Source organism: Neofelis nebulosa, chromosome 2 (genome assembly GCF_028018385.1).
Source record: "Neofelis nebulosa isolate mNeoNeb1 chromosome 2, mNeoNeb1.pri, whole genome shotgun sequence".
NCBI classification, from domain to species: domain Eukaryota; kingdom Metazoa; phylum Chordata; class Mammalia; order Carnivora; family Felidae; genus Neofelis; species Neofelis nebulosa.
This window is the reverse complement of record NC_080783.1, coordinates 178,115,763-178,142,357: the sequence shown is the minus strand read 5'-3', so window position 1 is coordinate 178,142,357 and position 26,595 is coordinate 178,115,763. Positions and strand designations below refer to the sequence as shown.

Genomic DNA, 26,595 nt, shown 5'->3' with positions numbered 1-26,595 from the left:
GCTGAGGCATGAAGCATCCTGCGATTTGAGCTGAGCTGGGCGGGCCTCTCACCAGGATGGGGGAGGCTGGCCCTGGGAAGGGCCTGTGGACTCACACTCCAGAGGGTGCAGCCGATGCTGACTCACTTAGATCTGGGGTGGGTGGGGGAGCCCTAGCCCTTGTTGTGAGTAACCTCCGGCACAAGGGTCCAGTGTGAGGCTGGGTCCAGACCTTCAGCAGCTGGGCCCAGGAGTTCGTTCTGGCCCCAGCAGATGGAGGTGCTGAGAGTGGGGCAGGAAGGGCATGTTTGAGCCCACTGGTCAGGATGGAGTTTAGGATTGGCTGGACAGGTTCAGTACTCTGTTCATGCATCCCTAATCTGGCCTCCATGGCTTGTTGGCAACCCCCCTCCCCGCCCCCCCTCCCGCCCATCTCTACCACCTGTGTCCTCTCTCCTCTGCACTGTTGAACTGGCTTCCCACTGCTTTCTTTGCCCAGTTTCTCCACAGAGGGCTGTAGTTCTGAGGGGCCCTGGCCTTGGAGGAATGTTGATGTCACCTCTGCTTCCTGTATCACCGCCTCCTTGCTTTGTTCCTTCCTCCTGTCCCCCTTCTGTTTATCTCAAAACTTCCTTTATTCTGCCATGCCAAGCCAAAGGGGCCCCCAGAAGGAACTGGAGTCTTTAGACTGGAGAATAGGAGAGAATGACATTCCTGCACGCATTCATTCTTTCATCCATTCATTCATTCATTCATTTGATCATTCATGTACACGTGTGTTTATTCCCATTCATTCACTCACACATTCCCTTGTTCTTTCACATTCAATTATTCCTTCATTCTTGGGACACTTATACTGAGCATCTACTATGTTCGAGGCCCTGAGTGTTTGGTGGGGGCAGGATACTCTGATGAATCACCTCCATCCCTGATGTCAGCCGTTCAAGGTCAAGAAGGAGAAATTAGCACAAATCAGCCCAACTTAAGAGAAAAAGCAGTATGAGAGAGAGATAAAGGGCTGTGAAGTGTGTGCGTGTGTTTGTGTGTGTGGAGAGGGTACTGAGAAGGAGGATGGAATTTTCACTTAGGAGGAGCTCAGAAGACTTCCTGGAGGTGGTGCCATCTGAGCCAGGCTTGATGGGGGCCAGGGTTGGGATGTAGAGCTATCAGAGGGCATCAGGGAACAGCAGGAACAAAGGAAACCCCAGGTGTGTGAGGGGACAGTTGGGAGCTCTTTTTATGGCTTGAGTCTATTAGAAGAAATAAGTCTGGATGGGGAGGCCAGGGCCCGGTAGAGGACAGGACATGTGCTCCCATCCCTCTGCCCTCTGTCAGGCCAGGGGAGCAGCCACGTTCTGGGTGACACAGAGCCACGATCATGGGGTACTAGCAAGATCCTTGTGGCTATTAGAGTTCTTTGATTGTTCAGCAGTCTTAGCCAGAGTGAGCCCTTCAATCTTGGATGTAGGTAAGTGGAGCCTGGGGTAGTAGATGTGTGTATGGAGCAGGAGAGAGCTCTAGGTTCTAGCCCATGGAGGGGTTCAGCTAGGGCAGTTCTGAAAGTGGGAGTTGGAGTGGATGATGTCAGAGGTCCCCAGAGAGTCTGTGGTCCTATCTGGAAAGGCAGAAGAGGGAATTCCTGGGAGTTTGGTTATGTATTCACTCATTCATTCCCTCCTTTGACCCTATACCACTTCCTGACTGACTTCCTCCCTCCCCCCCTTCCTTCCTTCCTTCCTTCCTTCCTTCCTTCCTTCCTTCCTCCTTCCTTCCTTCTTCCTTCCCCCTTCCTTCCTTCCTTCCTTCCTTCCTTCCTTCCTTCCTTCCTTCCTTCCTTCCTTCCTTCCTTCCTATCAGTACTAAACTCTTGTTCTGGACAGACCCTGTGCTGAGGACGCAGGTGACTCAGATCAACTCCCTGTCCATGTGAGTTCCCAGTCTCATGGGAGAGACAGACCCGTGCCAGAAAGTGACAACCCAGTAACACTGTGGCATATAAATGGAGGTGACTCCACTGTGTTTTGTCACCGAGTGGGGTGGTACAGCTGAAGAATTAATGTAGACATTTGTCTTCTAGCCAGGAAGGCCCCATCTGTGGGGCCAGATGAAGGATGTCACGTGGGAAAAGAAGCGTTTGTGGCAGAAAATACTCAGGGTTCCTGGGGCTTAAAAGGCAGGCTTTCCCAAGACATGGGACTCCCCAGAGGCACACTTAAGGACCATGCCTTTGGGCCATGGGCACCGCAAGCTCATTCCACACCAGAAATGAGCCTGCAAGATTTGAGAACCTCTAGAGAAGTCCTTGGTCAGCATAAGCTGTAGGCAGTTGTGTGGAGTGGTGGTTACACTTGTGGGCTCTAGACTTAGATCAGAGTTCAGATCCTTAGGCTAACTCTTATCAAGTGCATGCCTTGGGACAAATGACACTTTGCCTCTGGTTTTCCTCTGTAGGAGAATGATAATCATAGTACCTTCCTCCTAGGATGAGGCCTGAAGGTGGTAACCTCTATGACATGCTTGCCCAGGGTGTGTGAGGAGAGCTATGACGATGGCAGTGATGATAAGAGTGATGTACAGTCAAGAGCTGTCCTACAATCTCTGGGTCTCATCCACCCTAGCTGGAAAATGGGAGGGCTGGCCTAGCTCACTGGCTCTCAAAGTATGGTCCCTGGACCAGTAGCGTCAGTATTACTTGGGATCTTATTAGAAATGCAAATTCGGGGCGTCTGGGTGGCTCAGTTGGTCAAGCATCTGACTTCGGCTCAGGTCATGATCTCACCGTTCGTGAGTTCGAGCCCTGTGTCAGGCTCTGTGCTGACAGCATGGAGCCTGGACCCTCTTCCAGTTCTGTGTCTCGCTCTCTCTGCCCCTCCCCTGCTTGTTCTCTCTTTCTCTCTCAAAAATAAACATTAAGCACAATAATAAAATAAAGAAATGCAAATTCTTGGGCTCTCCTGGAGCTTTACAGGAGATGTGGCCCAGCAATCTGAATTTTATTTAAAAAAAAATTTTTTTTAACGTTTATTTATTTTTGAGACAGAGAGAGACAGAGCATGAACGGGGGAAGGTCAGAGAGAGGGAGACACAGAATCTGAAACAGGCTCCAGGCTCTGAGCTGTCAGTACAGAGCCCGACGCGGGGCTTGAACTCACGGACCGCGAGATCATGACCTGAGCCGAAGTCGGCCGTCTAACCGACTGAGCCACCCAGGCACCCCTAAAAAAATTTTTTTAATGTTTATTTATTTTAGAGAGAGAGAGTGTGCACTAGTGAATGAGCAGGGGAGGGGCAGAGAGAGAGGGAGACCCAGAATCCGAAGCAGGCGCCAGGCTCTGAGCTGTCAGCACAGAGCCCGACGTGGGGCTCAAACTCACTGACCATGAGATCACGACCTGAGCCCAAGTTGGACGCTTAACCAACTGAGCCACCCGGGCGCTCCGCAGTTGGAATTTTAAAAAGCCCTTCACATGATTCTGCTGCAGGCTGAAGTTTGGGGACCACCGACCTCACTATCACTTAAGACCTCTTCTGTATCCACTTTTCCAGGACTGTGATTCATCTAGGCACGTGGCATGTTTCCTATGTTTAGGGCCCTGGTCTGGGGGCTGATGGGAGAGGGCACAGAGATGAGTAAGATATGGTGTCAGCCCTGAGGGGGCTCCCGAGTGAGTTGGGAAGGGGAGGCAGATCCCTATGGAAATATTCATTGAAGTAACGGACCCGACAGAACTGCCAGAGAGATACGAGTCAGTTCCATAATAAAGAGCAGAGAGGAGAGAGACCTTTCTCTTTCTCTGCAGAGAGCTCTGGTTCTCTGTTGCTTGTTCCTGACAGTATACTGATTCAACCTTGCTGGAGTGCCGCTCATAAGTCTTCCTGAAGTCTCTTGTATTTTGTGCCTTGCTGTGGGGTGGGGTGGGGTGGTCAGGGGTGGTGATTCTAGACAACTTCTCGCAGACTTTGGGTAGCTCACTTTTCATCCCCGGCTTCAGTGTATCCCTCTGTAAGGTGGGGGGACCAGACTGAGTCCAGTGAGTCTGGGACATTATGGACTGCCGGGGAGGGGGCAGGCTGGGGATCAGAACCTCTCCGGGTTTCATCTGCACAGTGGGGCCCTGAATTGCCCTGGCCGCCTGCCTGGATCCAGTGAGATGAGCTTTCCCTTCTCTGGGCTGTTTTTCTTACCAGTCGAGGGAGGTCTCATGATTCCTATCCTGTTCACTTCACGTGGCTTTTAGCATGTGGAACATGTTCTTCATTCTCAGAGCTTCTTGAAGCCCCAGCCCTGTTGCCTGGCATTCAAGGTCCTCCTTGACAGATTCCCAGCTTTTTTTTTTTTTCCTGCAAGATGAGAATCCTTACTGCCTATTACTGCATCCTGTTCTGTTCCTGTTAGGCCTTCTATCTCATCCCTCTTCTCAGCCTATCCAAACCCATTCAGTCTTCAGGCCAGAGAGCACCACCTCCTCCAGGAAGCCTCCTAGATTGCCCCAGCCCTCCGTGCCCTCCTTGGACCATCTTGCTGTCTTTTAAGGTGTGACTTTAATTTCTCACTTGGTGACACTGGACTGCTGGGTCTGTTATTTCAGGGGAAGCCTTGAGCTCACAGGGGTGGACATTAAAGCCCTTGACTCCTAGAGCAGGGAGGCCCAGAGACAGGAGGGAACTTGTTGACAGTCACACATTAGTGAGAGAACCAGGCCCAGAACCCAGGTGTCTTAGGCCTGGGGGCGGGGGGCAGGGGGGGGGGCGGTGGAGATATCATCAGGTGTGTGGGGAATGAGCTAGAGGCAGTGAAGGGCAGAGGCCTCAGATCCGGCTGACCTGCGTTCCAACGTGGCTTTGTACTCGATAGCCGTGCCACCTGGGGCGTGTCACCTACCCTCCCCAAGGGACCTTCCGGTGGGGTCGGAGTGAGGACCGGCACCAGGCCTGGCGCACAGTCGGTGCTTGGTTATTGTGAGGTGCTCATTATTACTCCCGACCCATCCGTCCACCCCAGCTCCTCTGCCTGGCTCTCGCGTGCCTTCTTCTCTTAGCCACTGAGGACTTTATTTTATGGCCCCGTCGTGAAAAGTCCAATGTCAGCGTCAAGGCCTCCTCGTTAAGCCTCTTGCAGAAGTGAGAGGGAGAAGGGAAAAAATCTGGGTGGTCTCTAAGTTGGTAGTGGCTACAGAGGGCCCCGGGGCGGGTGCCCAGGGGGGCTGAAGCCTGTGAAGCTAATGAGGTGAGATTTAGCAGATGCCACTTTAAGAAAAGTCGCATTGCTCATTGTAAGGAAACGAGGGGGTGTGCCCTGTCCCTGGCCAGTAGCTGCACTGGGCTGCACTTGGGGGCAGCACTCCCAAGGGTGAAGAGTCCTAGCAGGTGGGGCTGGTGTCTCTCCGGGAGGCTGCTGGCAGCTCCCTGGCCTCCTGCCACCTTCCAGCCTGACCCCTTGTGGACAGATGGAAACCTGGTGACCATTTGGCCAGGCTAACTGGCTGGGGACAGGAAGGTGGGAACTCCGGCCCCCTAGGAAGGACCCTGGAGCCGAGAGACCCCCTGAGAAGGATGTCAGGGGCTGGAAGTGGGCTGGAAGCGACCAAGTCTGGCTGTGGCTGGAAACGAAGTGCAAGTCCGGCTAGGTGCCCAGTGGGTGGGCACAGGGCCCCCTGACATGGCTGGGGCCCAGTTGGCAGCCTGTCTCCTTCCTCTCCACCAGGCGGGCACAGGAGCCTTGGGAGGGGGTGCTCTGGGAGGAGGGGGGCAGAGGGCAGTGTGAGGACGGGCAGGACTCAATGATAACAGCTGGGCTCAGGAGGGGCGGGAGCTCGGGAGGAGGAGCAGGAGGAGAGGCCGACAGGCTTCATTTGGAGCCAGAGCCTGGCTGTTGCTCAGGTTACCAGTGTCTCTCTCAGAGGGTGCGACCAACGGTGTGACCAGCTGGTGGGGTCTCGCTGCAATGATCCAGAATGTCGGAAATCACCTGCGAAGGGTATGGAGGGCGGTGGGCTGGGGGCTGATCAGAGGCAAAGGAGAGGGGGCTGGAGGTTGCGGGGGTGGGGGTGGTCCCGAGAGAAGATCGAAGTTTCCAGTTTAAGTCAGAAGTTCTATGGCTTCTCTCTCATTTTCCACGGACCACTTTCTAGCTCTCTTTGAAGGAGGAATGGCAGAACTCCTGGGCTGGTTTATTAGAAGCAACAATCCCCAAACCAGCCCCAGGGGCCGTTAGCTCCCCCGAGGGCTGGCTGTGTCTGCGCTGGACGCTGTCTGCGTCTGGAATTCTATTCTGGGGGTGTGGGTTTCTCCCAGCGGAGTCCTGTGCGTGTGTCTGCTGCACATCTGAGCTCCGTGGCTGTGCGTCGCGCTGGAGTTCAGGGCTCGAAGGCCTTGACGCTGAGAGATGTTACAGGGCTGGGGAGGGGGTGTGTGAGTGGGCGAGGGTGTGGCAGGACCAAGCCCCGGATTCTCAGGGACGATAACCTCTTTCAGAGAGCAAGCTTAGGACCAGGCGTGGGCTGTTGGAAAGGCGTTCTGCAAGGTGTCCTGGCAAGACCACGTTTCCCTGGAATGTCTTAACGAGGACTTTGGAGCTGAGATTAGATACTGAGGCATGAGACAGACCCAAGTGTTCATCACCGCCTGGCGGGTTCCTTTGATCTGGTGAAATGACTGGCAGGGGTTGTGCTGAGCATAGAGTGGGTGTCCTCTGAGGATGTTTTCAGGAAAGCCTTTTGTGAAAGGGGTAGGGGTGAATACATCTCTTACTTATCCCCTCCCTCCATCTGCATGACGGCTGCTCACCTCAGACCTTGGCACCCTCACCACCCAGGATGCCTTCTCCCTGCTTCCCCGACTCCACAGCCGGCCCCTCCAATCGCCCTCCACTGGAGGGATGCTTCTAACAGGGACACGTGATTATTCCCCACCTGCTCAGCCGGCTGCCTTCAGTACAACGTTCACATTCCTTACCTGCTACCAAAGGATCTTGGTAATCTGCTTCTGCCTGCCTCTCCCCCCTCATCCTTCCTTCCCCACCCCTGTGCATTCAGCGTGGTGGCCACACTGAACTGCTTGCCACTGCCTCAGTTGACCACGTTTGTTCTCCTCTCTGTGCTGTGGTCCGTACTGTGCTTTTTGCTCGGGGGGCCCCCAGCTTCTTTCTGCCCCCTGGAAAATTCTTTCTGGGCCCTCAGATCTCAGCTTAGATGCTGTCTCCTCTAGAAAGCCTTCCTAGATTTCTCAGGGCACAGGGAGCCTTTGTGTTAGTGCCCATCTCTCCCACCAGCCAGTGAGTTCCATGAGGCTGCTCTTGGTGTGCCCGGCAGAGGGCTGAGCATGGTCAGGGTCCCGGACAATGCCTAACGAATGAATGGGCACAGGCAGCTTCTCCGTGAGGCCAAGGGTGGGACCTGAGAAGCAAGGTCCCATCTCCGGAGTACGGGGCAGAGAGCGTTTTCCAGGCGAGGCTATGTCTTGGGCGCTTCATGACTTTTTCCCCATTGATCCCCATCAATAACTGGGGAGAAGGCAGTGGAGAAGGGATGTATCATCATCACCGTTTTACAGAGATAACAGTATCGTAGTAGCAAATCTGTACATAGTGCTGGCCACACTGGGCACGATACCAAATGCTTTGTATATATTAATTCATTCTGTTTTCTGCGAGGTAGGTACAGGCATCATCCCCATATCCCAGATGAGGAAACTGAGGCTCAGAGGGGTTGAGGACTTGCCCAGGCTCAGGATCACACTGGCAGGAGGTGGCAGAGCTGGGATTTGAACTCAGGCAATCTGGCTCCAGAATCTGAGCTCTTAGGGAGCCCGAGGCCCAGCCCAGCAAAAGCCCGGAGTGAGATTCCAGCCCACACATTCCGAGTCTGAGCCCAGGCAGCCTTTTGCTCCCCCAATACTCTCCTGCCCGCTCTCCTGAGCCGGGGAGTGGAGGTAAGTATGGGGGTGGAATTGGGCTCATGAGGTGGCATGGGGGACCTCGTGCCGGCTGAGAACACTCAAGCCTTGATTGCCACCTGTGGACCATCTCCTGCACGCAGATCTGGTTTTTCCTGAATTCTCTTAGTTCCCTGGGAAATATAGGACGGTTTGGGATGATTTTCTGGGTTGTTACCAAAGCTGTTTTTAATGAAAAGCAAGCAAATCAAAAAACCCACTGGGGACATAGAAAGCCAGGTTGACTGGGAACAGAAGGGAGGCCTCAGATAACCTGTAAGCTTTGCCTCACAGGCTTTGGGGGCCCTTGTCAGTATCCTGTGACACTACAGACACGGGCGTTTTGGAGTTAGGTGGTTCTGGCTCTTACCTGCCACTGGGTACCCAGTGAGCTCTCGAAACACGTGGATGAATGAATGAATGAGGCGGTGAGTCTGCTGCCCAGCTTGGAGAGTAGGGTGTGGGGGAGGAACGCTGCTTGCCTGTCGGGTGGTGCCGGGAAGGTCCTCCTGTCCTGTGTCAGTCCTTGCCTCTCTGAGTGGAGACCCTCTCCTCCCCATCCGAAGTGTCAGACTGTACTGGGGACTGAGTCCCGTGCTCCTGGTCTGGCAGGGATCCGCTGGAGCCGTAGTGGGAAACTGGGAACCTCTGCTCAGCCTGCATTCTAGCCTGGTCAAGGTCACCTCCCGGGAACTTTATTTACTCTGGGGAAGGTGATGGGGCTGTTTATCCCAGCTCCCCTGAGGAGCCCTGCACCCTGGTAGTGTTGCCAGCAGGGTGGTGGCAGATCAGAAAGAGCCACGGGTATCTGCGCACATGCTCCTGTGTCCACCAACCTACACGCTGCTCCCAAGCCCTGGCAGTGATCCCACTGCTTCACCTTGAACCTGAGGACAGCTGGAGGTTCTCTTCCCCGGCCCAGCCAGCCCCCAGCCTCACTGAGGGTCTAGTTCAGGGTATGAGGAGGTTTTAGGCACAATGCTTGGCCACCCCTGGATTAGAATCCTTTCTTCACCCCATGGCTCCCCATCTCTGGTTGTTCTCTGAGGTTCCCAGCCTTGACATCCTGGGGTTCAGGACTTTGGTGAAGGGCTTGTGTACCATCTTGAGGTTGGTCCTGACAGTGAAAGGCAGGGGCCTGTCTGCCTGGAGGACCCCGCTGTGTGGTGAGGAGGGGAGACCTGCAGGAATAAAATGACATGCCTATCGTATGGTATGAGGGCAGAAGCTACCGAACGGATGAGTGACTATGAAAGCTCAGAAGGGCGCTGTTGTGCCCGGAAGGCTTCCTGGAAGAAGAGGCAAGACTCAGACACTTAGTCTGAGCCTGTTCAGGAGCCCCATGCAAGCCCTGGTCTCAGCCACGGACAGACACCCTTAGCGGTTGGAGTCTGGAGGGCTCTTCTTCATCCTTCAACACCCAGCTCAGCCATCGTTTCCCCTTCCAATCTGCATCCTGCCTGCTTCCAGAATTAACGGCGTCTCCTCAGGATACTGTGCTGATTACAGTTGTTGCCTCCACAGGGATTAGCACGTGGCAGGTACTGAGTACTCTGTGATGAACCCAGGCTGCTGTGTGGAGACACAGTGAGAAAGTGTCGAGTCGTCTGCCTGGGGTTACACGGCTCTTAAGTGGCACTGCTGAGATTAAGCCCAGATTGTTGGAGAGCTGGGAGCTGGGCAAGAATGACAAGAGAGGTTCAGGGGAGGGCTCTCTGAGCTGGCGACAACGAGGCAGAAACCTAGCAGTTGAGGAGACGACCAGGGGAAGAGCTGGAAGAGCATTCCGGACAGAGGGAACAGCATTCAGTTAGTTGCAGGCTCCGTGGTGTGAGGGGGCTCGGCGCGTCTGAGCTACTGAGTGGAGGCTGGTGTGGCTTGGACAGGAGTGAGCGTGGAAGGGACTGAGGTAAGGGTGTGATGTGCTGCAGGCTGGGGGTCCGGCCCTTATAGGCAGGGTTTGGGGTTTGGAGTGCTGGCAGTTGTATCGTCCTGCCCACTAGCCTGTGTGGTCCTTGGGGATGTGCTGGTCCCAGACTTAGTGCCAAGGTACATAGTCCCTGCACACTGTGCTCAGAGAAGCTCAGAGACCTAGGGAAACACATCATCATGGCTCCTCTCTGTCCAGCCAGTGCCATGAAGGTCCTAGCCACCTTCCCATCCACACCCTGACCGCCCACAATAGGAAGGTGGCGATAGGCCCGGCACGCTGGTATAGACAAGGCGCGGAGAAGGGAGATGCTGTACCTGGGCTCGTACAGCTGGCGCGAGACTTGGCATCCCTACCTGCCAGGCCGAGACACCCCTCTTCCAGCCCCTCTCCTGGCCAGGGCAACATCTGGAAACTCTGTGCGTCCAGAAAGTGGCCTCACTGTCGCACTCAGACCCACCCCATCACAGCCCAGCTTCACGCACTGGGAAATGCAGATTTGGGGCTGATTACCTCTCCCCACCTCACACACACCAGGGTCTGGGGACCTGTGTCTGGTCCAGGCCGGGCCAAGTATCGCCAACATGTCTGGACAGCTGCTCACGAGTCTGGAGAGCTCACTTTAGGGACACTGACTGTCTTCACCCTGTAGGCCTTCACTTCCTCATCCATGAACCAGGTCTGTTCCTGTCGATCTTGCTAGATCGTTGGCAAGATTAAAGAGTTGGGAGGAGTGCGGAGCCTGGCACACAACCGGCCGTGGTAAACGTTGGTCCTTCTCTTTTCATCTCTACTGGACTTCAGTTCCCTTCGTGTTTCAAAGCCAGGGTCAGTTGGCTGGATGAGATGGTAAAAACTAACTCGTTGTTGGGTACCTGCCACGTGTCAGACACAGTTAAACGTCTCAGTAGCTCTGCTGGGCTAGTGGTATTCGTCTGGTGTGACATATAAGAAGACCAAGGCTCTAGCCCTGAGCCACTCGGAGCTAGTTAGAGAATTCAAAGTCTTGTCTGAGCCCAAGTTACAGCTGGGCAGGGGCCCGGGTGCCATGGCTGTTCTCCTTGTCCTGGGCCGACCTGGCCGAGCGGAGAAACTGACACCTCTGCCTCGTGCCTGCCCTGTCCTGTGTCTCCAGGGACAGATGGTGCTGTCGGCTGGGTGCTCTGCCAGCTCCCCTGGCCGCAGACCTGCGAGCTCCTGCCATTCTCCAGGAGCAGGCTCCTTGTGTGCGGGCGGTGGCATCAGGGCAGTGATGGGAAGGACCAGAGCCTGGCACTTTGGGGACACTGGGATGAGTCAGACGGGACCTGTCCTTAGGTGCCCGCAGGCTGATGGGGAAGACAGAGGGGGGGACACACCACTGATGACAGCAGAGCGTGGCCAGGCTGTGACAGAGGGAAGCCCAGAGGTGGCCCTTGACGAGCCGAGGGGGGCAGGGCAGGCTCCCTGGAGGAAGTGATGGGTTAGCATGGCCTTGGGGGCCTTTTCAGGTCAGGAAGCCTGGTCCAGGCAGAGGCATCCGTGCGTGAGATGTGGGAAAGAACTTGTTCCATTAGCAATGGTGAGAGAATTTGGCAGTGAGCCCTTGAGGAGTCCCTCTCTGGCCCCCTTGCCCATGTGATATGTATATCCTGCCTGGGGGCTCCTTCAGTAATAATAATTTGCCCTCAGCACATCAGACATTAATTAATTAATGTCCGTAGACATTAAGCATGAAGCATCTCTTCTGGAGAGGTGGCTTTGGTGGTAAAAAAAAGCAAAAGCCCAGCTCCAGCACCGAGGGCAGAGTGCCCTTAGGCAAGTCCTTCAGACAGTTTCCTTTCTTTTTTTTTAATTTTTTTTAAAATTAAAAAAAAATTTTTTTAACGTTTATTTATTTTTGAGACAGAGAGAGACAGAGCATGAACGGGGGAGGGTCAGAGAGAGAGAGGGAGACACAGAATCTGAAACAGGCTCCAGGCTCTGAGCTGTCAGCACAGAGCCTCATGCGGGGCTTGAACTCACGGACCGCGAGATCATGACCTGAGCCGAAGTCGGGACGCTTAACCGACTGAGCCACCCAGGCGCCCCTCTCAGTTTCCTTTCTTTTTTTTTTTTTTTTTTTTTTTAAATTTTATTTTTTTTTATTTTTGGGACAGAGAGAGACATAGCATGAACGGGGGAGGGGCAGAGAGAGAGGGAGACACAGAATCGGAGACAGGCTCCAGGCTCCGAGCCATCAGCCCAGAGCCTGACGCGGGGCTCGAACTCACGGACCGCGAGATCGTGACCTGGCTGAAGTCGGACGCTTAACCGACTGAGCCACCCAGGCGCCCCTCTCAGTTTCCTTTCTTATACAAGAGGGATAATCGTCCCTCACAGAGTTTTGGCGAGGGTTACACGGTAGTATGGATACAAAGCCATTATATGATGTATATAAAGGCCTAGAACATGGCAGGTACTCAAAAAATTATCATTGGGGAGGGTGGGGGAGAAGGGGAGATGTTGGTCAAAAGGTCCAAACTTTTAGTTCTAAGAAGAGTAAGTTCTGGAGACCTCGTGCAGCGGCACAGGGACTACCGTTAACCATGTATCACAGACTTGAAATCTGCTGAGAGAGTAAATCTCAAGCGTCCTTATCCGCAAGGGTGACTGTGAGGTGACATGTGTTAGCTTGATTGTGGTCCTCGTTTCACGGTGTATACGTGTATCGCAGCATCACGTTGTGGGATCTAAATATATACAATTTGTATTTGTCCATCACTGGGACACCAGGGAGCCATGGGACCTGGCCCCGAGTTCAAGGAGTCTCTTATCTTCTCCTGGGTGCACCCACTTCATAGACTGGGAAGCGCCGTGCATGCCTTGTCCTGTCTGGCTGTTCAGAAGCCCAGCGGGTCGGCCGCTGGCCGCAGCAGCTTCTCTGCTGTGGCCCCGAGAGGCCCATCCCTCTGGATGGGCTGCGCGCTGCCCGGGGTTGGGGGTGGGGGGAGCGGTGGTGACGCTGAACCCCGGGCCTCTCCACTCCTTTTGGTGACCTCTAGAACAGGCTGCGATCTGCCCCCGGGGTGTGGCCCTGCCAGGTGTGGCCCATTCCCAAGCCCAGGAAGTAGTCAGAGGTCAGGAAGGGAGCGGCCCTTAGGCCTTTCTAAAGCAGCCTCAGGCTTCCAGCACTCTCCAGGGCTGAGCTGAACCAGGTGGGTCTCCATTTCCGTTTGGTCCCTAAGGGAGGGTATGGAGAGACCCAGCTCCTGTCCTTCTCTGGGGATACTACCCGTTGTGAACTGTGGGTGGGTGGGGGCGGGGACAGATAAGTGGTCTGGAGTCCCAAGACTCTGGCTGGTTCTGGGCTAGAGGCTAGCGGCTACTTCTTTCTTAGCGTTCATTTCCACGTCTGTAACTTGGGACTGTGGGGTAGTCGTGGTCCCGGTCACTTGAGGCTGCTTTGTGCCAGGCAGGTTAGCACCATGCTGGCCTCGACACAGAGGAGCCGAGTTTTAAGACTGAGGCTTTGGGGGCGGTGGGGGACGTGGGGGAGGGGGGCTGGAGAGAGGAAGGGGCCCAAAGACTAAGTGAGTTTGGGGCAAAGAAAGGGGCAAGCCCAGCATTGCTCCCAGCACCCCCACTCCGCACCCCAGGGCCTCCTGGGACTCTGAGTTTACCTGATCCCCACCCATCTTGCTTAAGACTAAGAGAAGGTGTGTTTCATTGTGCAAACTGATTCTCAGCAAGGCAAACAGGAGACTGAGAGGGACTTCTGAGCCCGCTATGCCCTCTGGATGGGCCACTGTGAGGGTGATGATGGTGGTTGGGGTGCTGAGGTCCCTACAGCTCAGGGAGACGGACTGGTCAGAGACCACCCCACCTTCAGCTCTTTCTCCGTATCACCCAAAAGGCAATCCATGGAATATCTCCAAAGTGCCAGGCTTTGTCTCGGAAGTCCCATGGGCTGTGTGATGTAATCTGCCTCCAGGGCTGGCCACGCCCCCTGCGGCACCCCTGCTGGGCTCTGGAGTCACAAGAACCCAAGCCACTCTCCCCTCTGCCTTTAAAAGTTTTTTAAATGAAATGAAATTACGTTTATTTAAGATATTAACGTTTGGTGTCTTAAATGTTTATTTATTTTTTTTGAGACAGAGAAAGAGAGCGAGCGGGGGAGGGGCAGAGAGCGAAAGATAGAATCCCAAGCAGGCTCTGTACTGTCAATGCCAATGTGGGGCTCGAACCCACAAACAGTGAGATCATGACCTAAGCTGAAACCAAGAGTCAGATGCTCAACCGGCTGAGCCACCCAGGTGCCCCTATTTTTTTATTTTATTGACAGCCCGCCAGTGGGAGGGAGGGGCAGAGAGAGAGAGAGAGAGAGAGAGAGAGAGAGAGAATCTTAAGCAGTCTCCACACTCAGTGCAGACAGAGTCTGATTTGGGGCTCCATCTCATGACCCTGGGATTATGACCTGAGCTGAAATCAAGAGTTGCTCGGTCGGTTAAGCATCTGACTCTTGGTTTCGGCTCAGGTCATGATCTCAGGGTTCATGAGTTTGAGCCCTGAGTTGGGCTCTGAGCTGGCAGCGTGAGCCTACTCGGGATTATCCCTCTCTCTCCCTCTCTCTCTCTCTCTCTCTCTCTCTGCCCTTCCCCTGCTTGTTCTCTCTCTCTCAAAATAAATAAATAAATTAAAAAAAAAAAAAAAGAGTTAGATGCTCAACGGACCAAGCCACCCAGGTGCCCCTCCCCTCTGCCTTAAAAAAATTTTTTTTTAATGTTTACTTATTTGAGAGAGAGAGAGAGAGAGAGCAGGGAGGGGCAGATAGAGACTTGCATGTTCTACCCACAGAGCCAGCCAGGTTCCTCTCCCCTCTGCCTTTTACTGGCCATGTGTCCTTGGGTGGATCTTTCCATATTCCCCGAGTTTCCTTTTCCTCAACTATGAATGAGGACTCCTGCTTCAGAGCGGAGTGGGGATTCAAGGACCCACAAGGACTAGGCCTGGCACACAGTAGGGACACAATAGATGGCAGCCATAGATTTCTAAAATGGGATCTTCAAGCTCCTGAGAGGGCAATTCTTGGACAGCCTGTCTGTTAGCAGCTCATTGGCTCAGAGAAACCCCTCTCCTCCTGGCTGTGTCCCAACAGCATCCAGATGAGACTCTGGTACCTCCTAGCCTCTAAGCCAAACAAGATCCCTCTCCTCTACCCATGTCCCTCCCCTTCCAAATACTTTCTGGTTTCTTTGCTCCCCTGTCCTAGAAAAACCTCTGCAAGAGTCTTCTGTGGTCCCTGCTTCCACTTCTCTACCTCTCATCCTGTCCCTAGTCCGTGACTCCTGTCCTCGCCCTCCCTCTGCCGCCTTATAGCTTCTCTGCTCACCTGCTGGGACAGCTCAGCACCCCGCACCAAGAGGCACCCCCCTGGAGACCCACTCTCTCCTGGTGTCTTTGCAGCTCACGCAGGGTCCCTGTGGTCCCCTCTGCACACTGCTCCCTCCCACCGACTTCTAAATAGCTCTGTCCTTGCTCTCTCCTTGGATGATGTCTGTCCTACTTACTGTGGCTGTGTGGCAAACTACCCCCACACCTAGTGGCTTCAAACAGGACCCATTTTATTGCATCTTGAGATTTTGTGGGTCAGGAATTTGGGCAGGGCTTGGCTGGGTGTTGGTGGAGGTTACTTGGTGGTATTCAGCTGGTGGATGGGCTGGCCTTGGGAATCCAAGTATGGCATCACTGGTATCTGGTCCCGGGGTAGGAATGGCCAGAGGACTGGGCCTCGCTGAGACTGGCCACCCTGCTGTTCCTCTGGCAACCAAGCTTGTCCCTGTTCTTCCTTGGGATCTTTGCACCCTCTGTTCCCCTGCCTGGAACGCTGTGCCTCCAGAGCCTTGCATGATCGCTCCGGCTCGTCATTCATTCGGATCTGGGCCACGAAGCCACCTTGAGTACCTAGCTCAAATTAGATCTCCTCGCCCACCCCTTTCTGTCTTCATCTCATCCATTGTTTCTTTTAGCACTTTTTACTCTCTAAAATGATCATGTTCCTTTGCTTGTTTATTGTCTGTCCGTTAGAGAACATGTTTAATGTTGTATTCCCAGCATCTTGAAGGGATGAATGGGAGTTTTAAAAAAGATTGATGTTGATCCGCAGCCAGAATTGGCCTCTTTCTAACCTTGTGCACCCCTGTTTGGTCTTGTGCGTGCGTGTGTGTGTGTGTGTGTGTGTTTAGATTTTATTTTTTAAGTAATCTCTATACCTAATGTGGGGCTCAAACTCATGACTCCAAGATCAAGAGTCACATGCTCTACCAGCTGAGCCAGCTGGGTGTCCCTGGTCTTAGTTTTGTATTTTACTGAGACCCTCCTGTCTTCTGACCTGGCCAGCCCTCAGATTTGTAGCCTGAAGCCCGTCACCAGGCCACATGTAATACAGCCTCCTTGCTGTCCCCCTCCTGCCTGGTTGTCCTCCCATGCCACCCCTCCCCTGGACTCCCCCTCCCAGGGCTGGGTCTCACCCCGCTGGAGGCTGCCTCCTTCCTGTCACAGAATCCCCTGCCCTAAACGCATCCCCACCCTCCACCGTCACCACAGCAGAGGCCTTCAGCAGCAATTGTCACTGTTGTAGACGGATGAAATCGTGAGGACACGGCCATCAAGCTAGAGCCACCCCAGCAGCCACATAACTTAAAGAGTGACAGAAAAACTTAAATGCAGGCGGATACCACGAATCTCGTTCATTTCATCTGCTTGGTTTTATGTTTATATGTTACAGCCTTTTAGGTGGCCATGTGTGACTGGGTTTGTCTTCGTTACAGCCATTTGGTCAAATGTTGAACGGACCAGACAAATGTGACACTCCATTGGAGATACCTCCAGGTTTAATTTAACACATTTCCACATTTTTATTGAGGATTTACAATGTTCTGGGTCTGTGCAAACGCAAAATGCACAGAATGTGTCTATTCCTGTGGCTCGAAGTAAATGGCTTAAGGTTGGTTATCCAGGGAGACTGAGGAGGGGCCAGGGTTCTAACATAGCTTCTGTCCACTGGACCTTGCTCCGGCCCTCCCACTAGCCCCCTGGCCTTCCTGTTTGTTTCCTTCTCTCTGTCCTGCTCATTGTTTCCTCAACAAACCTTTCTCAAATTCCTCTGAGACAGTGTAGGGCATGTGGGGACAGGTATGAGAAGGCCATCTTGCAGCTGGAGAACTTGGGGCTGAGGGAAGGTTCTGGAGTGTGGTGAGTGCCTGGAGAGAACCATTGGTGCACCTGTTCAGCACAGCAGCCTCTGCCAGAGTCCAGGCCCAGCTCTGGGTCTCTACCCCTTCGGCCTGGTGACTCGGGGCCTTAGAAGCAGCCTCTTGAGGTTGGTGTTCCTTTGCTAGGCCTGTTCTGAGGCCTGGTTCATGCCTTGCTGGTGTAAGGAATGCGTCCATGGATAACGTCAGAGCTCTCACTCAGGCCACTCTGCTTAAGGATGGTTTCTTGAACACTTTAGGGAAGAAAATGTTGGTGTGCTGTGTGAAAGGTGGGCCCGGGGCAGGCAGGAGAACTGGGGAGCACGGGGGGGATCTCCTGCTGAGGGTGGGAGAAGGGACCCCACCTGCTGGGGAGGACAGGACCCTATCCCTCGCACAAGGGGCCCGCAGGGGCTGGAGAAGGAGCTGGGGCCTCAGAGGGGCCTTGGGCTGCCAGCTTCCTGGGCTGGGAAGTCCCAGCCCGGGGCCAGAATCCCTCCAGCAGGGCTGAGAGCAGCTGAGGCCCGAGGAATGTGTGCAGCAGGGGAGTTGGGAGGGGGTGCCTTCCTGCCTCTTTACTTCTCCCTCTGCTGAGTGCCTGTATCTGTCTCCTTGCTTCTCCTTGCTGCTCTCTTCCCTCCCAGCCTCTGTGCTGTGACCCCAGGGTTTCCTATTCTCTCTCTCTCTTCCCACCTTTTCCTCCTTCTCTCTCTGTAATCTCCCTTCTCCCCACTTCTCCCTTCTGGCTCTTTCTCCCTCTCCCCTTTGCCATCCTGGAGGGGCTTGGGGTCAGGTAAAGGGGCTTGCTCGCAGGATCTTGGGTGCCTGTTGCCATGGTGACCAGAGGCAGGTCTGGTGGCAGTTTTGGCTCTCTGTCAGGGAGCACAGGCAGGGCTGTGATGAGGGGAGAGGCTGGGCTTTCTCTCATAGTCCCCACAGAGCCCACCTCACTGCCACGGGCTCCAGCATGGGGGTGTTGCCCATGAATGTGGGTTTCTGGCTGGCTACTATCAGACTCGTCTCCCCTGAAGGGCCACACAGTGGGGGCCGGTCGCGCTGGGGGTCAGATTGCCTGTGTTCAGATCCCTCCTACCTCTTTCTGGGGTTTACTGGAAGTAGGCGGAAGGGGGTAGCAAACAGCCCCAAGGCAGGGAGCGTCAGGGAAGCAGCAGTGAGTGGTGTGGGGGGCACAGAAGAGCTCCGACAGGCAGGCCCACTCCTCAGTGGAAGGGTGTATGTCAGAAAGGAGTGAGCCCCCCGTCTCTGGGAGTGAGCAAGCTCATGCTGGACCCCCGCCGAGACGTGCGGTAGCTGAGACTCTTGGACCCGAGAGAGGTAGTCTAGCCGACACCAAGTGTCCTGAGATCTGAGGATTCACAGAGTACAGTGTTCAGCTCTGAGAGCTTGCGGGTTCCTCACCGGTGGCGGCCACCTCCCTCCCTCACAGGCTGCTGGGCCTCGAGCATCCGTGGGACAAGTGCCTTGACCCCAGACAGGGCAGGGGGAACGGGTAGTGATTACCATCGCTGTTGCCTGCAGTGAGGGGAGGAGAGCACGTGTGTGTGTGTGTGTGTGTGTGTGTGTGTGTGTGTGTCCATCTGTCGTGGAAGGGCCCTCGACTGTGGCACAAACGTGCGGGATGCAGCAGTAAGACGAGAGTGGCCCAGCAGCCTCGGCCTTTGAGTCAAACAGACTTGAGTTCCAGCCCCAACTCTTCCCTTACCGAGCCTCTATTTTCCCATCTGCAAGATGGAGAGAACAACAGTGGATAACAGAGCTGTGTGTGAAGATGAAATGAGATGGTGCATACAGCACAATACCTGGCATATGGTAAATATTTAAAGAAGGTGGGAGGGGCTCCTGGGTGGCTCAGTCAGTTGAGCATTAGTTTTCCGCTCAGGTCGTGATCTCCTGGTTTGTGGGTTCGAGCCCTGCGTCAGGCTCCGTGCTGACAGCTCAGAGCCTGGAGTCTGCTTTGGATTCTGTGTCTCCCTCTTTCTCTGCCCCTCCCTGCTTGTGCTCTGTCTCTTTGTCTCTCAAAAATAAATAAACATTGACAGGGCGCCTGGGTGGCTCGTCGGTTGAGCGTCCGACTTCGGCTCAGGTCATGATCTCACAGTCTGTGGGTTCGAGCCCCGCGTTGGGCTCTGTGCTGACAGCTCAGAGCCTGGAGCCTGCTTCCGATTCTGTGTCTCCCTCTCTCTCTGGCCCTCCCCTGCTCATGTTCTGTCTCTCTCTGTCGCAAAAATAAAAACATTAAAAAAAAAATAAACATTGAAAGAAATTTTTAAAAAAGACGGTGGGAGGGTGACTGCTCTCAGTCTCCTCTGCAATTTTATAAATGAGGAAGGTGGGACCAGAGAAATGAAAAACTGTGCTCCCAGGCCATGGGTCCTTCGTCGGGGGGCACACTGCCAGGGCAAGGCCCAGACAGTACAGGGGGATGGGCGTGAGGGTCCGGGCAGGGGGGCCACACGCAGCCAGTGCCTCGTCCTCCAGCTTCCACGCAAGCTCCCTCAGTGTATCCCCTTGTTCCCTGCGACTTGCCATCTAGACCTTGGCTCCAGGAGGGCAGGGCCCACTCTGGCAGGCCCCCCTCCGACTCACAAGAAGCGAACCACCACCATTTACCAAGCACCTGCCATCTGCTCCCTCCTTTGCACCTCAGGACAGGCTGCAAAGTACTCCTTTACAGAGAGGGAGGGGTTCATGGGGGTGCCTTGCCCTTGAACCGGGAGGAGGGGAAGCAAGTTGCCTGGGGCCCCTGCGCTTCTGAGGGCAGGTCTGGGATTCACGTGTATTCTGCCCACCTCCGGAACCCACTGTCCCACGCTGTCTCCGCTCCCCATGGTTCCGTTTCCCCAAAGTGAGAAGCCAAGACCGCTGACAGCCAACTGCCCCCTCACATGTGCACAGCACTTCACAGTTAGCCGGGTGCCTTTGGTTTGGGGACCTCCCTTAATTCTCAGGCTACTCTTGGATGCAGATGGGGTGGGGGTATTTGGTTTTTTTCTTCACCCCAAGGAGGAAACAATTTCTCAATAGCTTACCCAAGGTCTGCCTGACTCTGAAGGCCTTTGGACAGAGGGCCGCCCATGCCTGTTTCCCCGTCCACACAAGCAAGCAGTTTGTAATCCATCTCCAAAGCCCTTCCCACCCTCACAGTGGACGAAGGGGCTGTGGTATAGATGGAGGCTAGAGGCCAGCACTCTGTGCTTCAGAGCTGGGGGACCTTGGACAGGACTTGGGACTTCTCCAGGCTCGGGTCCCCTGTGTACCTTCCCAGGGACAATGCCTCAAATATGAGGTATGAATGAGAAAGCATTCAGAAAATGCCCTTCTCACCCCATCTGGCCCCTGGCAGGCTTCTCAGTGGGACAGGGGGAGTTTTCAAGATGACCTGGCTGAGGGTAGGTGTCAGATTTCAGACAAGGTTATTTTTACCCTTGGGGGTGGAGGGAGGCAGGTGGTGTTTAGGCTCTCTGTTCTAGAATGGGGTGAGGGTGCAGGAGTGGGAGTGGGGTCTCTAGTGGGGAACCTCACCTGACCTCATGGCCGGCATTCTCCCTGGGGTGAGTGTCTACATGGGGTGACACTAGTGGAGGTTGGGGACCCACTGAACAAACTCATTCACTTGGTCCACAGTGAGCCAGGTGCTGTGCTGGGCCCTGTGGACTCCAGGAGGAGAAAGACAGGGCTCCTGCCTGTTGTGTCTTCTGGTCTAGGCCACCCAAATACTCCCACGGTGCACTGAATGTTGGTGGAGTGGAGAGTATTAGAGAGGGGAGGTACGTGGTGCCAGGATCATGAGAGTGGGGAAGAGGTGATGGACACGGGGGGTGAGTAGGTTTTGCAGAGGTGAAGAGCACTCTAGAGAGAGGGACTGGCATAAGCAAAGGCCCTGTGGTGGGAGGTGTGGCAAGCCCCTCTGCGGGGCCTCATGGGCCTTGGTAAGGAGTTCTTCCTGTATGCCAAACCCTTCATGGTTAAAAAGAGTCTTGGAGACTATCTAGTTAAATGTCCCACTTGACAGATGAGCAAACTGAGACCTAGACAGCTAATCATGAAACCTAACATTTTTACCATGCTAAACACTCTTGCTTCCAATATCTTTTTTAAAAAAATGCATTTGACATTTTATATTTAATTTAAGTTAAATTAGCAGACTTCCCTATTATTTGTCTAAAATGGTTACTCTTAAGAGTTAAAAAATAATATTATCAAAGTGAAATACACATAACGTAATTAACCATTTTTTTTTTAACGTTTTATTTTTAAGATAGGGAGAGACAGAGCATGAACAGGGGAGGGTCAGAGAGAGGGAGACACAGAATCTGAAACAGGTTCCAGGTTCTGAGCTGTTAGCACAGAGCCTGACGCGGGGCTCGAACTCATGGGCCGCGAGATCATGACCTGAGCCGAAGTTGGCCACTTAACCGACTGAGCCACCCAGGCGCCCCAACCATTTCAAGTACAGTGCAGTGGAACTTAGTACACCCACTACCTCTATCTAGTTCCAACCTTTCCATCACTTCAGAGTGAAGCCCCTTAACTTTTAAGAAGTTTCTCCCCTTTCCTCCTGGGGACAGGAGGACCCTGGTGACCACCAATCTGCTTTCTGTCTCCATGGACTTATCTGTACTGGGGAGTTCATATAAATGGAACCATTCACTGTGTGACCTTTTGCATCTGGCTTGTTTCACTTAGCATGAGGCTTTGAAATTCATCCACGTTTTACGTATCGATCGTTCCTTTTCATTACTGACTAATGCTGTGTTATATGGATATACCACAATTTGTCTATCCATTTATCCATTGACGGACATTTGGATGCTTTCCACCTCTTGGCTGTTACGAATAGTGCTGCTATGAACATGTGTGTATACGTATTTGTTTGAGGCCTTGTTTTCAGTGCCTTTGGGTATATACCTAGGAATGGAATGGCAAAGTTATATGGTGTTTCTATGCTCAGCTTTTTGAGGACCTGCCAAACCGTTTTCTATAGTGGGTCAAACATTTTATATTCCCCCCAGCAATGGGCAGGGGTTCTGTTTTCTCCACATCCTTGCCAACACTTGTTATTGTCCATGATTTTGGTTATAGCCATTCTAGTGGGCTCACTGTCTTTTATAATCCTCACTATAACTTCAGGTTCTTTTTTATTATGCCCATTAGGCAGATGAGGAAACTGACACGGGGAGAGGTAAAATAATTGTCCAAGGTCTTCTGGGGATGAGGAACTGATAAAATCCCCTTGATGTTCAGTTTTGTCCCATGTCCCATGAAGCTCTACTTCTGGAAGGATGGGGCTACCCTGAGGAAAGCTTGTCCTTAGCTCAGAGTTTCAATTGTACCCCATACCCCACCTCCCTTCCTCATCAGAGTGGGGGTGTAGGGCAGGATTAGAAGGTTGGTGGCCCTCCTGTCCCCCTCTTTCATACTGGGAGAGCATAAGAGCTGGCTGTCAGAAGAAGGGAGAAGCCCAGTGCCTGATCAGCCTGTGCCAGACTCTGGGCTCTGGATGGAGACTCAGGGTCCTGGCCTCTACTCTTTTTTGGTCACTGACTGGTTGCATGTTTGGAGTCATTTGCTTCCTCTCGCTGAGTGTCAGACTGGAAGAATCTCTTCCATCTTCCCCGTCTCCAAGGCCCTTGAAAAATCTGTAGAAATTCTGTAGAGATGTAAGTGGACTTTGGCTTGCTCAGAAACAAGGTATCTGAGTTTGCTCATCAGTAAAATGGGTAGAACAACAATGCCTCACGGGGCAGATGTAAAAATTACTGAGATAACACATATGAAATTTCTCGGCATAGAACATGATGCACAGCAGGTGTTCAGTAAATGTTAAGCAAGGGACTGGTGTGGGAGACGCTTAACACAAAATGTTGGTCTCATGTTCTACCTTTCCCACCCCATGATTGTGAAAAAATGTCAAGTGCCAACACAGCCTGTGGCCAGAGGCAGAATGAGGATGTTTGTAGAGGGCACTGGGGACCATTGTTTTATCCTATAGAGTGAAGATATGATCTCACGTTATATGACAATCAGAAGCCGACGGGACAGCCCCCTGGTGTCCTCCTCCTGGCCCTGAAGCTGGTTTCGTGGATGGGAGCTCTCTGCTTTTAACTCTATGAGTTTGGTACCCACTGCTACCCCTTTTCGCCTTTTTATGTCTGCTGGGAATCTCAAGGTGAAATGCAATTCTCTCTGGCCGCATCTTTGTGCAACTGGATTCCTAACATAATCCTCTCTTCCCTTATTTGGTTCCGTAGCTTTGTTTGCATTTCAGCTCTGGGTGCCTGTGGGGTCTGTGTGCTGTGCATGTGCAGGCTGCCTCAGAGCCTTTTTTGGGAGGAAGATGGGGGAATAGGCCCGAGGCGGAATTTAGGATGTTGACAAATGTTGCCGCTTTGCTAGTGGGAAACCTCCAGGAGGCCACCCTGTTTCTCTGAGAGGCTGGATTCCCGCTTTGTGCAGACAGGGCGTCTAGTTTGGATGGCTTCCTCACGCTGCTCGGAGTGGCCTGGCTCAGACAATCAGGCCTTTCATGAGGCCTGGCCGGTGGCTCCCTAGGGTGGGCCAAAGGCTGCTTCTCCCTGCCCCCCTGGGGCCTGCCTTCTGGTCCCCACCCCCTCAGGAAGTGGAGAGGGAGGAACATGGGCTTTGCAGTCTCCTACACAGGCCTGAATGTCTGTTCCGCTGTCACTGGCTTTTTGAATTCTCACCAAACCTCTCAAAGGGGCTAACAACCCCTCATTGAGCACAGTAAGTGCTCAATAAATGTTGGTCATAACGGGGGCGGGGGTGGGGGTGTGGTACGAGCCTTAAACACTTAATCTCGTTTCATTTCATCCCCACAATGACATACGTACCAATGAAGTGCATGTTATAATCCCATTCTTCCAGCCGAGGAAACTGAGGCCCACAGAGGTTGGGCAGCTTGCCCAAGGTCACATGAGTTAGTTGTGGAATCAGACTTGAACTCAGGCCAGATGGACCCCGGTGGCCTGTGTGCAGTCTCGTGTCATGGTGGGTCGGTTGAGAGGTCACACAAGCCTACTCTTCCCTGCCAGGATAGGTGGGTCTCCTCTGCTCTAGGCCTGTTCCAGATGGTTCCTGAAGGCACTAAGATCTCCCTCACTGGTCTTGTTTCCTGGCTCATCACTGTGAGTCACAACCTTCTCTGGGAGTTTTTCCCCGGTTTCCAGAGACTCCTTGGCCCCTCTCCCTCTGACTCCACCCACACAGGCACCTAGTACTTTCCTACCTGCTTCTTTTTGCCCTCCTGGTCCCATCCCCTGAGCCACTGTTGTTCTGTTCCCCCTTCGTGTCCTTTCTGCCCCTTAAACCATCCTGTCTTCACATCTCAGCTCTGGGACCGCCCTGTCACCAGTGTTTTCCTTCCTTTTCCTCTTCTGTAGGTTTTATTCGGCACCTGCTCTGTGGTAGGACTGAGTCTGTCCCTGTCCCAAGGGAATGCCTATCTGATGAGGGGGGTGGCTGTCAAAACAGTGACTACACAGTTTGGTTGGGACTGTGATGGAGACAGACGAGGCTGTGGGGCCAGGGAGGCCCCAACTTTCTTTGGGGAAGAGGTGGTGGGGGCTTGAAGAGGGAGGAGGAAGAGCTTACCCGGCACACGGGGCAGATAAAGGGATCCTAGGCAGAAGCAGCACCCACATGGTGGGGAAAGGAACTGGGTAAGAGTGGCGCTCTGAGGAATGGCATGTGGTCTAGACCTTGGGAGAGCAGCTGCTGGGGGCCCTGGCAGGAACTTTATCCTGAGAGCAGTAGGGAGCCATTGAGGAGTCTTGAGCAGGGGAGGTGTCTGGTCTGGCTTGCTTTTCAGAGAGGTCTGTGTGGTCCTAAGGGACAGAATCAAGTCCCACAGTATGTGGGGGAAGGGGGTGGGTGCATGGGTGGGTGGGGCTGTAAAGGCCAGACCTAGTGGTCCTGTAAGACAGGGTACAGAAAATTATGGTTGTCGTGTTGGTGGATTTGCTGTTTGGGAAGATCCTTCTGGTGCTTGTGGAAGCTAGAAGGAGGTGGAGAGACTGTAGGCCTGGGGACAGGCTGCGGAGACAGTCTAGTGAGCAGGCAGTGCCTAGCCAGGGCCTGAGCTGTCAGGGCAGAGGGGGAGCCTGAGAGTTTAGGGAAGGCAGGTCACTGGGACTTGGTACTTAGGAGAGAGAGGACATCGAGGTCATCTGTTTGTGTGGGGTTGTTGTCAAATCGTCTAGAAGGAGCCCTGGCTGAGGGGGGCTCATCCTGGCTCCTCAGCTCTATGACCCTGGACCAGCCTGTCCCTCTGTGTGTGTCAGTCTCCTCAGCTGTGAAGGGATTGGGCAAAGTGGCCTCTCCTGCTCTGACGCAGCAGGTCTGTGACACGGGATGCCTCCTGTGGCCCGGGAGGAGGGACGCAGAGCCCATGGTGTAGCCAGCTGAGACCTAGTCTGGGATGACCAAATCTGGCCAGGTCTGCTGTGGTCTGGGCCAGCCGCAGGCACATCTGCCATCTGAGAGGGTACATCTCTGACCCCCGGGTGCCCTCTCCACCTTTGTAGCAGGCTCTGCCCTCCCTGTCAGCTGTCTTGGCTCAGCCTGCCTGGCTGCTGCAGTCCCTGACTCCATCCAGGGCCTCTGCTCTCCTGTGACTGGCCCTGGGAGGAGTGGCCTGGCTCTGGGGCCCCATTGGCCAGAGCTTGTCTGGGCTGCACACGCCCCTGTCACCCAGGCTGGCTGCCTGCCCACCTTGGGATAGGAGGAGGGCCAGCCTGGCCTGCCATGGTGTGGGCAGACTGCCTTAGAGCCAAAGAAGGAGTTGGAGTCTGAGAGGCTGTGCCTGGGCCCGCCAGTGCTACTCTGTCCCTTCTACTCGTGCTCCAGCCCAGGGGCTCTGGGCCCCTCTCTTTGAAGAGACAGGGGGACAGCCACAGCAGGTCTTGGCCCTCAGTTTGCCTGGGAGCTCAGCCCTGCTCAGAAGATCATGCTGTTTCCTGTCTGACAGGGTGACAGGACTTCTCAGCTTCCATTTCAATGGAAATGTCAGCTGGACATGCTAGAACCCTGCGGGGTTAGAGTCCAGAATCCTGAAACCAGAACTGGGGGTACCTTAGGGATTGGCAATCTTCCCCTGCCTCTGCCTGCCCAGCGAGTCACAGATGAGGTTCAGAAGGGGAGGGGACTTAATCCGGAATCACATAGCACCAGAGGGACAGGGCTAGGATTTGAACTCAAGTCTGCCTCTGATTGTCCCTCCACAAACCTTTGGTGAGGGCCTACTGTGTGCCGGGACCTTCTAAGCATAAGCACTAAGCAGGAGCTTCTCAAAGGGAATGGACCAATTTATCTTTGTTCTCTCAATGTTAGGTCCAGGGTAAAGGAGAAATGCTTGGTGAATGAATGAATGATTGAACAAGGCCAAGATCCTGCCTCCAGGCATGTACAGTTCAATGGGAGGGCAGGGACTCTTTTTCATAGAATAGGAAATAGGAGGCTGGTGGGAGTGGAGACCGAGTAGGTGAGAAGCAGAGGGAGGACTGG

The 26,595-nt window shown here is 53.9% G+C and overlaps 1 protein-coding gene across 4 annotated transcripts in view; it reads left to right on the top strand.

Moving 5' to 3' along the window:
• The window catches only part of ACOT11 (acyl-CoA thioesterase 11), a 49,774-nt gene that overhangs the window by 440 nt on the left and 22,739 nt on the right, over window positions 1-26,595 (top strand). The window contains exon 1 of one of the 4 annotated variants that reach the window (XM_058717310.1): window positions 12,927-13,017. The exons of 1 other annotated variant lie outside the window; for it this stretch is intronic. Coding sequence is in view for 2 of the 3 variants with exons in the window: in XM_058717307.1 (XP_058573290.1) it covers window positions 18,802-18,882 (81 nt within the window). In the remaining variant the exon portion in view is untranslated. Of the gene's footprint in view, window positions 1-12,926; window positions 13,018-18,781; window positions 18,883-26,595 lie in introns of those variants that run through there. 2 more of the 4 variants (XM_058717307.1, XM_058717308.1) reach the window with 2 other exon arrangements.